Source organism: Pseudopodoces humilis, chromosome 8 (assembly GCF_049639895.1).
Source record: "Pseudopodoces humilis isolate 2021_Gansu_Grassland_sample_001 chromosome 8, ASM4963989v1, whole genome shotgun sequence".
In the NCBI taxonomy this organism is placed as follows: domain Eukaryota; kingdom Metazoa; phylum Chordata; class Aves; order Passeriformes; family Paridae; genus Pseudopodoces; species Pseudopodoces humilis.
This window is the reverse complement of record NC_142207.1, coordinates 15843936-15860993: the sequence shown is the minus strand read 5'-3', so window position 1 is coordinate 15860993 and position 17058 is coordinate 15843936. Positions and strand designations below refer to the sequence as shown.

Genomic DNA, 17058 nt, shown 5'->3' with positions numbered 1-17058 from the left:
CAGGCTGTCTAGCCATGGCCTGCTCACAGGGTGAGAGTTGCAGGAGAGGCATATGCTGTAAGGAGACCCAGTGCCCTTCCTCTCACCACTGCCTGAGGGGACAGTGCCAGGTGTTCCCTATCCATTATCCATGCCTGCCCTGTGGATGGTGGGCAGCCTGTGCATCCCCTCTGTGCCTCTGGCAGCCCAGTGTCCTGCAGTCCCATCCAGTACAGCCTGGCATCTCACGCAGCATCCAGTGCAGTACATCCCTCTCATGCAGCGTGTCCTGTGTGACACAGCCCGTCTCACTGCAGTCTGGTGTCCAGCTCAGTGTACCGCACACCGGGCACCCTGCCCCGGGCACCCCATGCCCATGCTCTCCGCAGGACACGTCTCTTGCTGCTGGCTGAGCCAGCGCAGAGGCACGGCCGGGCCTGCAGCACCCCAGCTCTCTGGGGTGGCTCCTGCTGGGCTGCTATACATAGGTAGGCCAGCCCAGCCTCGGTGAGGCGCTGAATGGAGCAGGCTCACTCTTATCAACCCCGCGTGTCATCAGAGGGTATTTTTGGGGACAGCAGCTGCAGGCATTTGTAACATTTGGTCCTTGCGCACTGACACCCAGGAGGGGAGCTGGGGGAAGCAGCAGGAGCTGGGTGCCGGCACTGAGAAACACAGGGGAGAGGTGGCGGAGCAAGGTACATGAGTGGGCCAGGGGACTAGGCTGGGGGGCTGCCTGGGGCAGGTTGGCTGGGGAAGGGAGTGTTTGAAGGGTGCAATGGTGTGGCCGAGCCATCAGACCCATCTATTTATCAAAGGAGCTGCTGTGGGGTGGCCCACGGGTTAGGGGTGTGTGTGGATGGGAAGATGGCTCTGAAGGGTGCACTGTCCTGGGGATAGGCCTCTGGAAGGAGAAGCTGGCCGCAGTCCCTGTTTCTCCTTGGGGACCAGCCCTCTCCTACCCTCTGGCTCATTCAAGTATTTTTATTTCCTCTCCCCCTGCCTGAGCAGGTCAGAGACGACCCTGCCCCTGTCCCGGCCATGGTGTGGGCAGAGGTTGGGGTGCACTCACTGGGGGGAGGCACAGAGCACCCTGCCCTGCTCCTGCTCCTGATGGTGGCCACGGTTACCCACAAAGCTGGGGATGGAGGCAGTGCCCTCCAAAAGCAGGACCCACCTCCCCAGTTTTCATTTTGCCTCTGGGGCTGATGATTTCCAGTTACGGTTTTGAGTGCACAAGGGCTGAATCTTGCTTGTGGGACTACTGTCTGGAAGGGGGACCCTTTCCCCAGAGCCCCGCTTTGCCCCAGGGCACGGCCCTGGGGGGCGGCTGCCGGGCACAGGGGTCCCCGGCCCGCCCAAGTCTGGGAGGAAATCCCAGTCCGGGTCCAGCCGGGGCCTCGGGCCCGTGACAGCCCCGTGTCAGCACCTGCCCGCTGAGCCAGCCCAGATGCTGCAGGAATGCGGCTCTGCCACCACCCGATACTGCAGGAATGTGAATGCCCGGCGGGTGGGGAAGGGGCGGGCTGGGGCCCTTTTGCCTCCGCTCTCCCCCAGCCCCCAGCAAGCAGCTGCCCATGCTCCCTGCCTAGACAGGGGTCCCCCGCCTCTGGAACTAGAGTCCCCTCTGCAACCCTGGGATAGGTGGCAAGTGTCTCAGCCCCCCGGGGTGCAAAGAGCCACCTTCTGTCACCTCTCCTACTGCCTCGGGCTGGGAAACGGCTGATTTGGGTGACACAGGGGCAGAAACAGTGGGGCTGTGCTGCCCCGAATGAGGGTGATGCTCCTGAAGCAGGGGGTCCATGATGGGGATTTTGCTCCAGGTGTGGGCTCCTCCTGGTTGGGGGTTCCACACTGGTCTGTCTCTGATGAAGCTTGGGCCCCAACTTGAGTCTGTCTGTACATCCCCCCAGGCTGATGGTCCCTACTGCTGCTCCAGCCAGCTGCCTGCTGTGATCCTGGGGAGCTGGTGATGGAGGGGTTTGGGGGAGCTCCCAGGTTCCTGGCCTATCCACGTGCCTTCACGGTCCAAAGTGGCACCAATGTAGTCCTGAGCTGCCAGATCATGGGTGATCCTCAGCCAAGCATCCTCTGGGAAAAGGACAAGAATACCATCGAACCCTCAGGCCGTTTCCATATGGAGTCCAAAGGGGACCTGTACAGCCTGCTGGTGTCCTGTGCCACCCCCAAGGACAGTGGACTCTATGTCTGCAGGGCCAAGAATAGTGTTGGCGAGACTTACGCTGCCACCACGCTCAGTGTAGAGCCAGCGGAGCCCAGAGAAGAGGAAGGATGCTCACGTAGTGTTGCACCTGCCTTCCTCATTGCCCCCTCGTCCATGCGGGTGTGCCGCGGGGAGGACGTGATGTTCACCTGCAGGGTGTCTGGGCAGCCCTGCCTGGTGCTGGAGTGGGAGAAGGACGGGCACAAGCTCTCTGACCTCTTTGAGAGCAGCCACTTTGCAGTAGGGCAGAAACCAGAGGACTGGCACTTCCTCAAGTTGTTCAGTGCACGGCCCCAGGATGGGGGAGTGTACGTATGCCGGGCACGCAGTGGCTCCCAGGAGGCCCTGGCTGCTGCCGTGCTCCTGGTGGAAGCCCAGGCACCGCTGCATGGGCTCCCCAATGGCTCCCCTGCTGATGGTGCCGAGGTGCTGGTGGAGCAGCAGCGGTGGCGGCGGCACACAGCAGCACGGCATGTGGGACCGGAGACCTGGGTGCCCAATGGCGTAGTGCCAGCCAGGGTGCCAGGGGCCAAGGCATTTGCCGTGAGCGCAGGGAAGCACGCCAAGTTTCGCTGTTTCGTTACTGGCAAGCCCAAACCAGAGATCATCTGGCAGAAAGATGGTGAGCCTCTCGCCCCTGGTCGCAGGCATCTCATCTATGAGGACCGGGAGGGCTACTTCATCCTTAAGGTGCTGTACTGCAAACCCCAGGACCAGGGGTTGTACATGTGCACTGCTTCCAACACCGCTGGCCAGACACTCAGCGCAGTACAGCTCCAGGTGAAAGGTAGGAACATGTCCCAGGAGTGTCAGAGGCGGCTGGGCTCTGGGTGGCTCAGGGAATTTTGTCTGGCAGGGGTGTCTGTGTGGGAGCCCAGCATCTCTGGGCTCCTTCCTGCCCTGTGCAGCCAAGGTCACCCCAGACTCCTCAGGACAGAGCTGTGGGCTGGAAGCAGGGGATGCTGAGCTCCTCCAGGAGCTGTGTCCTGTTCCATGTCTCTCCCCTTGCAAACAGAGGGGTGGCTTCTTGGGATGGCTGCGGGTGTCCAGCCACAAACCGGGAAGGGGGACAGTGCCTTGGTGACAGATTCCCCTGAAAGTGCTGAGTGATTTTGGCAGGCAGCCCTGCAAGGCATGGCTCCAACAGTCTGCACTGGCAGCAGCCCAATTCCCCCCAAGCCACCCAGCCAGCTGGGGCCAGCCCATGGCTGGGGTTACCCAGTAACTGGTGCAGCCCCTGCCTACATCCCACTGCTCCCCTCCACTGAGATGCCTGCTGCAGCATGCTGCCTTCCATGCTCCTGCATCCCCCAAAACTCCCTGCTGAGATACTGGGGGCATCCCTGTGTCTCCCCAGGCTGTGCCCTGGTTCTTGCTGCTCTGGGGAATGTGCTGGTCAAGGCAGTGTCTGTCTCAATCAAGCCAATGGAGAAGGCCAAGGGTTTGTGAGCTGGGAACACCTTGAGAGAAGGGCTAATGGTGGGTGCTGTACCCCACACTCCCCAAGCTCCTGTCTCTCCCTGTGGCAGAGCACCGGCTGTGGTTCCAGGTGCAGCTGGCAGACGTGGAGGTAGCAGAGCGGGAGGATGCAGTGCTGGAGTGCCAGGTGCCCCTGGAGACCATCCCCACCTCCTGGTACCTGGAGGACAGGGAGCTGCAGCCCAGTCACAAGTATGTGATGGAGGAGCAAGGGGTGGTGCGGCGCCTGACCATCCGCGATGCCCGCACCGATGACGATGGCATCTACCTCTGCCAAATGAAGGACAAAGGGCGCAGCATCGCCGAGGTCTCTGTGCGAGGTGGGGGTCAGGTCTCTGGTAGCACAGCTTTGCCTTTTTATTCTCCTCCTTGCCAGTGTCCCCAATGCCCCCTATGTTTGCCTTCCCTCCATTTGCCTAGTGCCTGCTGCTGCCCCTTCTCAACCTCCTCCTTCTCCTCTCCCACCTTAAAGAGCCTATCCTGTTTCCCAGCATCCCTCCCTGGCCCTCATATATCTCTTCCCATAGGGGTGATTGTGAAGCGGCTGCCACGGAAGCTGGATGTGATGGAGGGGGAGAATGCAGTTTTCTGTGTGGAGACACGGGATGTGGTAGAGGGGAGCTTCTGGAGCCGGGATGGGCTACAGCTGTGCGAGTCACCCCGTACTGTGCTTAAGAGCTTCAGCAGGACACACCTCCTGGTGCTGGTGCATGTCACTCGCCAGGATGCAGGCATCATCTCCTTCACTGTTGGGGAGTCGCAGACATCCTCCCAGCTCCGGGTCAAGTGTAAGTTCCAGGCTTGAAGGGGTCCTTGTGTCCTCTCTCCTGCCTGTTCATAGGGGGTGATACAGAAGGGGAGATGGAATAGGTACCCAATATGCTGGGGCTGTGATGCTGCAATGTGTTTTCTGGGAAGGGGTGTTTGAGCAGGGCTCCAGGATCCCAGCCTCACAGGCACTCGGAAACCCCTGTAGCTGGCAGCATGCTACATGGGAGCAAGACCATCCTCTCCCTCAGAGGGAGGATCCCCAAAGAAACTGGCTATGTATCTCCACTCAGCCCTTCTGCCACCCCACCTAGAGCCTCGCTGCCATCCCCAAGCAGGCAACCTGGGCTGTGACTTGCAGGTGTGAAGCACGACCCTCCGAGTGCACCAGTGGCAGCTGAGATGAGCGTGGTGGAGAGCAACACGGCACTGCTGACTTGGTGTCCTGCGCCTGACTCCCACCTCCGCCCCGCCAGCCACTACCTGCTGGAGCGTCGGGAGGCAGCAGGAGGGGAGTGGGTGCAGTGCCTTGCCACCGACCTGCCCAGTTGTGTGCGGGTGCTGGGCGACAGCGTGCCTCGAGAGGCCGACTATTGCTTCCGCATCTCTGCCGCCAACAAGCATGGCACGAGCAGCCCTGTGGAGTTCCCGGGAGCTGTGCATCTTGGTGAGGAGACAGGCAAAAGCTGGCATGTTGTGCCACAGTGTGCTGGTAGTCAGTGACACTGGGGCTCAGTCCCACTGTGCTCCAGCCCCAGCAGCTCGTCTGGAGAGGGGTCTGCAGGACACGTGGGTGAGGGACGGTGAGGATGCACAGTTTTCCCTGGAGCTGTCAGCCGCAGTACACGGATCCTGGTTCCTCAACGGCACCAGGCTGGGAGAGGAGGATGCAGGTGGCCGGTGCAGCGTACAGCGCCGTGGGATGGAGCACTCGCTGCTGATCCGGGGAGCACGACTGGCTGACACTGGGGCCCAGGTCACCTTCGTGTCCGGTGGTGTGAGGGACTCGGCTATCCTGCATGTGCAAGGTGATCGGGGCACTCACCCCGTGGTCCTACCAGGACCTCAGCAGCAGGGGCTGTCATGCTGGAGGATGCTTCTCACGCCTCCTCAATGTCTCTCAGCCCCACAGGTCCACATTGCCCCAGTGTCTGAGGCCGAACGGCTCCGGAAAGTGCCAGCAGGGTTGCCTGTGCTGCTGGAATGCCAGGTGTCTGCCCCAGATGCCCCTGTCTGCTGGCTGAAGGATGGCAAGGCCGTGCCCCTGGATGATGTTATCGCTGTGCAGACAGAGGGCTGCATGCGGAGGCTGCTCCTCCGCTCAGCGTGTCCCTCAGACACCGGTGTGTACACCTGTGACGCTGGGGATGATGCCATGGACTTCGTGGTGACTGTGACCGGTGAGCTGCTGACTGCATGTGGGAGCCTGACCCCTACATCCTGATAGTGCTCCTGCTCTGTTTCTTGCCCCCATATGCAGCTGAAAGCTGCAGCCAGTCATGCTGAGGCCCGCATTATCCCTGGCAGAGGTGCCGGTGAGGATTATCAGCTCCAACGAGGAAGCCCCCCACACCTACGTGGCCAGGCAGCGTGTGGAATTGTGGTGCCAGCTGTCCCGCCCAGCAGCCCCAGTGCGCTGGTACAAGGATGGAGAGGAGGTGGAGGTGGGCGAGAGCCTGGTGCTCGAGCAGGAGGGGCCACTGTGCAAGCTGGTGCTGCCGTGCGCTCAGACACAGGACACAGGGGAGTTCGTCTGTGATGCTGGTGGGGACTCTGCCTTCTACACCATCACTGTGGTGGGTGAGTGTGATGCAGGAGGGCTGGTACGGTCTCATGGGGTTTTCTTTGCCTGTGCAGGATGCCACAACGCATGTGCTGCTGTCAGTATTGCTGTCACTTGCTGTGATGGGATACTTGTCAGACATGCTCTTGCCAAGTGCTCAGGAGCAGTTTGGTTGGTTGTATAGTTGGGGTCCTTGTGGCACTCAGACCAGCTGCCAGAGGGAACAGCTCACTCTGCCTGCCCAAAACACTAGAGCACATGAGAGCACCCAGCACCTGCACGCCAGGGTGTTTGCCAGACCTCTGCCATGGGCTAGTAACCAAGCCCTGCTCCAAGGTCCTAAAAATAATGGGCCCGACACCTGCATAGGGTGACTCATGGTTGGTCATTGCTGTGATGGACAGCATTAATTGCTGACCTGAAAATTAGCAGTTGCCTGGAGACTGATGGCTGGGTGGTGTTTGCTGGGGTGTTTGGGTGGGAGCAGGGCTCAGCACCCTGTGGTGGCTGCCCCAGCTGTGGAGCGGTTGCTGGTGTTGCTGGCTGGCAGAGGATAATGAAAACTGAAAACAAGTGAAAGGCTTCCCCTTGTTGGCCCCAAAATCCACATCCCACAACCACAGGGAGGCAAGCAGGGGCAGAGCCAAAGCCCAGTTGAAATGTGGTGTGAACTCAGTGGTAATGCCTCACTGTGGTGTTAACACATGGCAAAGGGCCAAAGTTAATGGCCAAAGATGTAGGAGTGAAGATAGGATGAGTGATAAGAGATGCTGAAGAGTCAGTGGAGTGGTGACTGCCGGGAGGATGAGGAAGGGAAGGGTTTTAGTGAGATAAAAAATTGCCAGTGGGAAGGACAAGCAGCATGGGCATTGGACAGAGGCAGTGTGCTGTGTGGGAGTGTTGGGCATGGAGAGCTCTGCTTCCCTAGGGTGGGAGAGGGAGCACCATCTGCTGAAGCTCAGCCTTTTGGCTGAGCAGCTTTGCAGCACTTTGACAGAAGGGTCTTAGGGAGGCTGTCTTGGTTCAATCTGGATTTGGACATCAATGTCACCAGCAGGACTGGGGGTGGGTGCCTAGAGGCTCAGGCTGACATGTCTCTGGCACAAGTGCCAGGCTGGCTGCTGCAGTCAAGTCAAACATGCTTGGGTTTCCCTAAGGCATCTCAGCTATCCCCCATAGGGCTGTTGTGGCAGGGAGCCTGCCTGCCTCAAGTTCGGCCATCCCCACGCACCTCTGGGATTTCCATCAGCTGTTGAGCACTAGAGCTCCCTCAGAACTAGCGAGAGGCTGAGGCCAGAGTGATGCTGCCCACTGAGGGCTGGCACATTATCCCCTCACTTCGGTACTGCTCAACATCTCTAGCTGCACTTCAGCAATGTGATTGCTTTTAGCAGGTCCAGGGAGAGAGGCAGCGGCCAGTCGTTTGATCAGGGAGCTGGGCGGATGCAGGCTCAGCGTGCGGCAGGTTAATCGCTGCAAACTGGCGCCGCACTGTTCCCGCACACTGCGGTGTGCTGCTGGGCCCGGGCATCACAGCTGGGAGCTGTCTGGGAAGCTTCCACCCGGCTGCACAGCATGGAGCAGCTGCAGGCTGTCAGAGGGGCAGGTTGCTGTTCTCCACCACTGTGCCCCAGAGCTGGCTGTGGCTTGTGCCTGCAAGGAGCCACGGGCCTGATGAGTGCCCAGGGCAGAGTCCAGGCCAGCTACGGCTGGCTGCAATGTGCATGGCCCGGCAGGCAGTGTTGGCTGTGGGTGGCATCCTGGACTTCTCCTAGGAGAGAGGAGGGCTGGTCACCCAAAATTTGTACTGGGAGACCCTCTGTCTTTAGAGCTCTGATTCAATTTAGAGGGGCGATGTTAGCAATGGCACACATTTTATGTAGCAGATAATGGTGATTTTAGTGATGACTGCAATCTGGAATTGGGTCCTGGTGAGCTGGAGGGATGGGGCTGCTGGCTGCAAGCAAACCACATGCCTGTGCCATAGTATAAGCAAATGCCAAGGCTGAGCCATGACAGAAGCACCCTGGCTGGCATCTGGTGGCCTCTGAAATGGAGAGATAGGCAGAGGGGAGGGCACCCGCTGGAAGAGCAGCTGCAAGGGCTGGTGCTGGCACCACAGACAGTGGTTATCAGTACTGGGCTTGCCAATACGCATCCTCCCTCCACAACCTTCAGCTCCACCATAGGGCAAAGCAGGGCAGGTACCATGGGGGCAAGGGCACGGCAGCAGTGTATAGCCAGTTCATAGCCTAGTGCTCCTCCTCATTGTAATGTGGGGAGAAGAGGGAGACCCAGGCACGATGGTCCAGAAACTTGTGCCATGTGGCATGTGGATGATGTGATGCCTTCCAGCCTTAAAACTAACAAGAGGTGAAGCCATCACTCCAAACAGGGCTGTGACTGCCACCGTCACTGGCTCTGGTCTTTATGTCCTGACTGAGCCCCACGTCTCTCCATGACAGAGGAGCCGGTGAGGATTATCAGCTCCAACGAGGGGGCCTCCCACACCTATGTGGCCGGACAGCGTGTGGAGCTGTGGTGCCAGCTGTCCCGCCTGGCAGCCCCGGTGCACTGGTACAAGGATGGGGAGGAGGTGGAGGCAGGTGAGAGCCTGGTGCTCGAGCAGGAGGGGCTTCAGTGCCGGCTGGTGCTGCCCTGCGCTCAGCCACAGGACACAGGGGAATTTGTCTGCGACGCTGGTGGGGACTCTGTCTTCTACACAGTCACTGTGGCAGGTGGGTGCAACAGACACATCCCTCTCCCCCTTCTCCCTCTGCCCCAGCTCCTTGCTCACACTGTGGCTTCAGCACCTCAGCTGCCTCTCACCTCCTTGTGAGCAGTTCCTTGCCCATGCCCCTGGGTTGGGAGGGGGGTTATGGGCAGGAGCATACAAGCTGGTTCTGTCTCTTGCCAGAGCCCTGTGTCACACTGCCCCCCTACACCCCAGAGCACAACCAGCTGCCTGCCTCTGGGTGATGCCACCTCACACCCCAGACCTGCTGTTGCCTCAGCTTGCAGCTACCAACAAACACCGCAGGGCTGGGATCTACGTGGCCATTGCCCGCAGGACAGGTAGCATGGGAGGCCAAGTGACATAAGGTCTTGGTCCTCTCAGCCCTGAAAGTCTGCCTCACCCCAGTGCCAGAGGCACAGCAGCTCTGGGAGGTGCTAGCAGAGCTGCCCTTGGTGTTGGAGTGCCAGGTGTCCCCTCCAGATGCCCCTGTCCACTGGCTGAAGGACAGCAAGGCCATGGTCCTGGCCACCTGCTCAGAGGGATGCTCACAGAGGCTGTGCATTGCTGCAGCTGCACTGTCTAACTCAGGGTGTACACGTGCCATGCCGGGGACGATGCTGCCAGCTTCAGGGTGACCATGAGCAGTGAGATGCCCAGGGGATTCCTGTCCTCACATGGGACTCACCCAGCACCACGCCTGTGCCCTGCCATGTCCCCAGCAGAGGTGCCAGTGAGGATTGTCCGTTCCAACAAGGAGGCCCTGCATTCCTACGTGGTCGGACAGCGTGTGGAGCTGTGGTGCCAGCTGTCCCACCCAGTGTCCCTGGTGCGCTGGTACAAGGATGGTGAAGAAGTGGAGGTGGACGAGACCCTGGTGCTGGAGCAGGAAGGGCTGCAGTACCGGCTGGTGCTGCCGTGTGCCCGGATGCAGGACACAGGGGAGTTCATCTGCAATGCCAGAGATGCATCTGTCTCCTACTCCATCTTGGTGGCAGGTTGGTGGCACAGCAGGGACATCCTGGAAAGGGCAGCACTGCACCAGCTCTGTGCTCTGGGGTCCCCAGCCCTGCTCCCTGCCCTCAGCATTGTGGAGGAGGGTGTGCAGTTGCATCTCTGCACCTGCTGCCCCTGCCCCTGAGTAGCTCCGACCTCTGCACTGGGGTGAGAGGATGTACCTTCCATACAGCCCCATGGGGACAGGGACACAGACAACAGTAAATAGACACCGCAGAGCCAGGAGCAGAGCAGTGAGCAGGTCTCACACCTTTCCTTCACATCCCACAGAGCCACCAGTGAGGATCCTGCAGCCTCCACAGCGCTCACTGGAGCTGCTGGTTCAGGCACCAGGGTGTGTGGAACTGCGGTGCGAGCTCTCTGTGCCAGATGCTCTGGTGCACTGGTTCAAGGATGGGTTGGAGGTGGATGAGACTGATAACCTGCTGCTGCTGGTGGAGGGGGCCTGGCGCTGTCTCTTCATCCCCAAGAGCAGCGCAGAGGATGCAGGCGAGTACATCTGCGAGACCAAGGATGAGGCCGTCTCCTTTGACGTCAAGGTGTCAGGTCAGTGGAGGTGCTGATGTGTTCTGGCCACAAGTGGATGTCCATCCACTGGGCCACCCAGCACAGGTGCTCACCCGGGGCTAGCAGCAGAGGAGTGCCAGGGCTGTGTTGTCCCTGTGCTGCTTTGTATCACAGACATGCCATACCTGCAGAGCCTCCGGTGAGGATCCTGCAGCCCTGCAGACCTGTCCCTGTCATGACGGTGTCCCCGGGGGAGACGGTGACACTGTGCTGTGAGCTGTCCCGTGCAGATGCACCTGTGTGCTGGGCAAAGGAGGGTGTCAGGCTCGAGGCTGGGGGCAGCTTGGTCCTGGAGGAGGAGGGTGCCTATCGCCGGCTGCTGATCCCCGCTGCCCAAGCTGAGCACTCTGGAAAATACACCTGTGACACTACCAATGACACAGTGACTTTCACCATCCAAGTGTTGGGTGAGCATGAGGCTAGGGAAGAGCCTGGTGTGGAGTGCTGGGTGCACAAACCCCAGAGACCTCAGCTCTGTTGGTGCTGGATGCTGCAGATCCGCTGGTCAGGATCCTGGAGAAAGACGTCCTGCTGACCCACCGGCGTTGCCAGGCCATGGAGGACCTGGTGCTGGAGGTGCACCTCTCACACACCCATGGGGAAGTGAAGTGGTACAAGGACGGGGAGAAGCTGCAGGACACAGGGCGTGTGCGGCTGGAGGAGGACGGGCTGCGCCGGTCCCTCGTGATCCTGGGCACCACGGGCAAGGATGCTGGGGAGTATCTCTGTGACACCGGTGATGACAGTATCATCTTCTTCATTACTGTAGAAGGTGAGCAGGAGGTCCTGGTGGGGATGGCCAGGGGGAGAGGACTGAGGTGGGTCTGTGGCTGCTGCCAGGGTGGTGTGAGGCTGGGCTGGGTGGCAGTGAGCACAGGGAGGCTGGTGGGGGGCACTTGGGGAGTGGGCTGCACACGTGTTGGCCCTGGGGAAATCCCTGTGCTGGCCACAGCTGCAGCCAGAAGAGTCCGGACAGGGTTTGGCCATTGAGATATCCAGCACAGGCTGCTTTTGTGGTGACAGCCCATCTCTCCAGTCCCAGAGCCACCGGTGACCATCGTGGGCGGCACGGGCACCGTGGTACATCGCTGCCTGGTGGCCGGGGAAGACCTGGTGCTGGCTTGTGAGCTCTCCCGGCCCGACGCCATTGTGCGCTGGCTCCGGAATGGCCAGGAGGTGCATCCGGGTGAACGGGTGCAGGTTGAGGCCCGTGGGGTGCTGCGACAGCTCACTGTCAATGGGGTACAGCCCAGCGACACAGGGTGCTACATCTGTGATGCTGCCAGCGACCGCATGGTGACAAATGTGGAGGTGTCAGGTGAGCTGGTTCAGAACCCCAGGGACCTCCAGAATGGTGGGATCATGCCACAAACCTGGACAAGGGGAAGGGAAGCCTCTGTGACCCTGCTGATGCAGAGGCCAGGGTGGCAGCATGGTAGGGAAGGGTGGGAGCACTGTCCCTAACCCTACAGAAGCTGTTGGTTAGAAAGAGACATATCAGGGTCGTGGCGAGACATGTCCCTGCTGCCTCCCCCAGCCAGGGGCTGTTTAAATTTAGCCTTGGCTGGCTCCCAGGCGCCGCTCCTCCTGCTTTGGCTGCCAAAGGCTGAGCTCAGCCTGGACCCTTATCAGCTGGAGATGGAGGGTTGTGCAGGGTGGGAGGGGGCCTATTGCAGGCGGGTGCACTGGCTCCCCAGCGAGGAGTTCTGGATGGGGAGGGAGACATACAATGAAATTAATGTTCTCAACATGGCAGCTGGGCCGCCTGTACAGGGAGTGATGCAGGAGTGATGGGCTCTGCTGCTGTCCCTTCCCTGAGTGAAACCCTGAGCTGCCAGAGCCCTCCAGCCTGCATGTCTGCCCCTCTGGGACCACTGTCTGGTCCTACTATGACCCCTAGCCAGCCCCACAGTGACTCACTGAGGGATCACCTCTCCACTTGCATCAGTTGTATCCCTGCACTGCCCCACACTGTGGGTGCATCCCTGAACCCTGCCTTGTCCCTGCGCCCCTCAGCCCGGCCTGTGTGCATTGTCAACAAGGAGGAGGCGCAGAGCCCGCTGGAGGTGCAGGAGGGGGACAGTGTGACACTGGTGGCTCGGCTGTCCCAGGAGACAGCGACAGTGCAGTGGCAGAAGGACGGACAGACGCTGTGCTCAGGTGGGCGGCTGCTGGTTTGCAGCGAGGGTCCCATGCACAGCCTCACCATCAAGCAAGCGGAGCTGGGTGATGGGGGCATCTTCCTCTGCGACGCCGGTGATGATGAGGCGCATTTCACACTGCATGTGAAAGGTGAGCCTGGGGGTGTCCCTCGCCCATGCCACGGGCAGGAGCAGTTTCATCCTGCCACACGCCGGGATGCTTCGCACCCCCATTCCCCTGCCACTGGCAGGGCCACAGCTGAGCCCGGTTCTCCTCCGGCAGAGGCACCCGTGCTGTTCGTGAACAAACGAGAGGAGCAGGAGAAGCTGCTGGTGCTGGAGGGCGGCAGTGCCGTGCTCTCTGCCATCACCTCCACAGAGCGATCTGATGTCACCTGGCTGGGCCCGCAGCAGGCGGCAGTGGCCGGCGAGCGCTGCGAGCTGCGTCGGGATGGCCGCGTGCACAGCCTCATCATCCACAACGCGGCCATGGAGGACGCTGGCACCTACACCTGCCTCTCACCCCACGACCAGATGCAGTTCGACGTGAATGTCCGAGGTGGGTGCCAGGGGGGCAGCGGGGGTGCCCGGGGATCCCCCTGCGGTGGCAGCGGGTGCCGATATGGGGTGGTTTGACTGCGCAGAGCTGCGGGTGAAGTTCCTGCGAGGGCTGTCGGACGTGCGAGCCCGGCAGGGCGAGCGGGTGGTGCTGTGGTGCGAGCTTTGCAAGGCGCGGGGCGACGTGGTGTGGCGGAAGGACGGGCGGGTGCTGGCGCCCGGCCCCCGCCGGCAGATGACGGCAGAGGGACGGGAGCGGTCGCTGGTGCTGAGCCGCGTGGAGCCCGCGGATGCCGGCGAGTACTGCTGCGAGTCCAACGACGACCAGACCCTGGCGACGCTGACGGTGCAGGGTGAGCCCAAGGCTTCCCCACCACCTCGGGGGATTCCTATTCCGGAGGGGTGATGGGGATGCTGGCGCAGCGATGCCAGTATTGCAGGAATGCTCTGCGTCCCTACATGACAGGGGGTTCCTTATGCTGTGCCCTGACAAACCGGTTGTAGTCCCCAGGGTGGTGGAGATCATCATGGAGCTGCAGAGCCTGACAGTGCTGGAAGGGGAGGATGCCACCTTCAAGTGCCTGGTGTCCCCCGAAGATGTGGCTGTGACATGGCAGCTGAACGGCCAGCCCGTGGTCCCCAGTGAGCGTCTGCTGGTGACCAGGAGCGGGCTGTGCCACGGCCTCACCCTCCGGCAGTGTCAGACAGGTGATGCAGGCACTGTGACAGCCAATGCCGAGGGGCTGGTGAGCACAGCTCGGCTGAGCGTACAAGGTGAGAGGGAAAGAGAAAGCTGGGGTTCAGCCCAAGACGCAGCCCTGGGGTCAGCTGCTGATCCAGCACATGGGCCATACAGAGGCACAGGTGCTGTTTGTGCGGAAGCTGCAGGATGTGGTGGCAGAGGAGCAGGGGGACGTGTGCCTGGAGGTGGAGGTGAGCCATGAGGCTGCCGAGGTGCAGTGGCTGAAGCAGGGCATCCTCCTTCAGCCGGGAAGCAAATACCTGCTGCAGGAGTCGGGATGCCGGCGCACCCTCACCATCTGCTGCCTCGGCCCTGCTGACCGCGGCACCTACCGCTGCGAAAGCCTGCACGACCGCACGCAGGCCAAGCTCCATGTGGAGCGTGAGTACCAGGCCGGGGATGGGGATGGAAGGCAACGGGGGTGGGATGGGGGCAGGGAGGGCACCCAACTGCTGCAATGGGAGCATGTGGGCAGAGCTGGTACTTGGCTGGAAGGGGTGGTCAGCGAGGTGAGTGCATGGGCAGGGGTGGGAGTCCGGTACAAACAGCTGGATTTAGATGATCACTCCAGCAAGCACAGACTGGGAAGCCAGGGGCTCTGTGGTGGAGCAGACACCTCCTCACAGACATGGGTCCCTCACAGCCCGGAAGGTGTCAATCCGGACACCACTGGCAGATGTGGAGACCTTTGAGAAGGAGACAGCCACATTTCACCTGGAGCTGTCTCACCCTGGCGTGACTGGGGTCTGGACACGGGACGGTATCCGCGTGAAGCCCAGCAGTACGTGCCGGATCAGTGCCACGGGCTGCGGGCATAGCCTGACACTGGAGAGGCTTGCACTGGAAGACTCAGGGACTGTCACCTTCACTGCTGACACTCTGCGTTGCAGCGCCCACCTGCGTGTGCGGGGTATGGTCCCTGGGGCAGGCTAGGGGGTGTGTGGCACTGGCACTGTCTGATCTTCAGCTGCTCTGTACTGGGAGATACCAAGGCTGAGCTGGGCCACCCTGGGCACATGTGTCCCCCTGTCCTGGACAGTGGTGACAGTGTGCTGACAAGTGTCCCCCTGTCCTCAGGGAGGAGATGTAAGCTGAGCAGTGGGGGGCACCCATCCAGGGTCTGGGTCCAGAGCCAGCTGGAACACCACTGATGATGGTTACCCATGGGTAGTGCCACTCTCACCCCATGCTGAAATGCCCCAGCCACAACTACTCTTCCCTGCAGCCCCAAATCCATGCCTTTTCCCTACCAAGCCTTCATATCCTGTGTCCTGCCTCCTCAGAGCCTCCAGTCACTATGGTGAGAGTCCCACGAGACCTGGGGGTCCCAGAGACGGGGGTTGCCAGCTTCGAGTGTGAGCTGTCTCGCCCCAATGCAGAGGTGAAATGGTTCAAGGTGAGGGCTCACCCTTATCCCCTCCAGCAGCACCTGGCCGTGTCCTCCTCCATGCTTTGTCCCCTGGCCGCTGCCCTCCCTGCCAGGGCTGCAGACAGAGCAGAGGGGCCAAAGTGGTGGGGTGCTGCCCATTTGCTGCCATGCAGGATGGACAGGAGCTGCGGCCAGGGCCCAACTGCCGCATCTACTCGGCGGGACGGCGCCGCATCCTGCAGCTGAACCGCTGCGAGCTGAGCGACACTGGCAGCTACACCTGCGATGCGGGTGACTGCCAGGCCTCCGCCACACTGCACGTCCAGGGTACGGTCTCCCAGCTCCCAGCAGTGTGCACACCCCTAAACCCTACGCTGCCTGCTCCCCTCATCCATGGCTGCCCTGGCACCCTGTCCATTGCCCACAGAGCGCCAGGTCCACATTGTGCAGGAGCTGCAGGACGTCAAGGTGCGGGAGGGTGACAATGCAGTCTTCACCTGCGAAGTGTCACATGGGGACGTGAAGGGCGAGTGGTTTCGGGACGGGGAGAAAATCAAGGTCTCCAGCACAGTGAAGATACGGCAAGAAGGTGAGGGTGCAGGTGGTTCCACACCTGGTTTGGTGCTGGGAAAGGGCAAATTCAAGTAAGGGGCATTTGTGAAGACAAAGGGGGGTCCCTCCCTGCCTTGCTTACTATGGGTATACATTGCTGTCACCTTGAGCCAGCCTCTCCCTCCCCAGGGACCCGGCATTTCCTGCTGTTCTGTGGTGTGCGCCCTGAGGACAAGGGACTCATCCGCTTCACAGCCAGGACAGTCGTCTCGGAGGCCAGTCTGCAGGTGGAAGGTATCAGTGTGGGCTGTGAGGTCTGGCTGGGCTCTAACACCAGGTCTGGGGTGTACCAGGTCAGCTTGTGATGTCCCCATGGAAGCACACTCACCCCACGATGCTGATGCATTGCCCTCACCTACCAGCACTGCCAATCCGGATTGTGAAGCCACTGCGGGACAAGACAGTGCTGGCGAGGCACAAGGCGACACTGGAGTGCACCGTGTCCCACGCCCGGGGCCGGGTGCGCTGGCTCCGTGGGGACACCGAGATCTTTGCTGGTGACAAGTATGAGATCTGCAATCTGGACTGCTACCGGACACTCATCATTCACCACGTGGGCCCCGAGGATGAGGACTCGTACACCTGTGATGCCTTCGATGACCGCTCCACTGCCCGGCTCCTTGTGGAGGGTGAGTGGGCACCTAAAGGGGCACCACTGGTGGCTGCCAGTGCTGCTGTGCCTTACAGCGAAGGGACACCAGAACCCATGTCCCCATCCCCCGCCGCTTGCAAAAATCTTGAGTGCTGGGCTGGAGGGAGCAGGTCGGATACAGCGCCAGGGGTCTGTTCCTCCCTGTCTGGGATACACCTTTTGGGTGCCCCACCTGGCAATGCCCCAGCTGACTCTGACTCCCACTGTTCCCACAGGGAGCTAGAAGCCAGGATGTGGTTCTCAGGGCCTGCACGCAGACTGATGGACGCCACTGCTAAAAGATAGGGTCATGCTCCCCCTGGCATGGACAGACACACGGACACCATCCCCAGCCTGCTCCAGCCTCAGGGCTCTGCATTAAACAGCCTTTTTTTCTGACGTGGCTTCTTCCACACCAGTGAGCCGGGGTCCCATTAAGATAGAAGATAGTGGC

The 17058-nt window shown here is 60.9% G+C and overlaps 1 protein-coding gene across 1 annotated transcript; it reads left to right on the top strand.

Moving 5' to 3' along the window:
- The first annotated feature begins 588 nt into the window (after positions 1-588).
- Positions 589-17044, top strand: OBSL1 (obscurin like cytoskeletal adaptor 1). Its single transcript, XM_088058637.1, has 26 exons — positions 589-677; positions 1893-2990; positions 3733-4002; positions 4210-4470; positions 4812-5117; positions 5203-5478; positions 5575-5850; positions 5978-6250; positions 8699-8971; positions 9690-9965; positions 10255-10530; positions 10683-10958; positions 11048-11323; positions 11588-11869; positions 12568-12843; positions 12976-13251; positions 13337-13603; positions 13755-14024; positions 14107-14373; positions 14636-14902; positions 15276-15388; positions 15535-15688; positions 15789-15950; positions 16103-16207; positions 16336-16602; positions 16841-17044. Exons 2-26 carry the CDS (start codon positions 1952-1954, stop codon positions 16846-16848), a joined length of 6792 nt encoding a protein of 2263 aa, XP_087914763.1. The 5' UTR covers positions 589-677; positions 1893-1951; the 3' UTR covers positions 16849-17044.
- Positions 17045-17058: the final 14 nt, after the last annotated feature.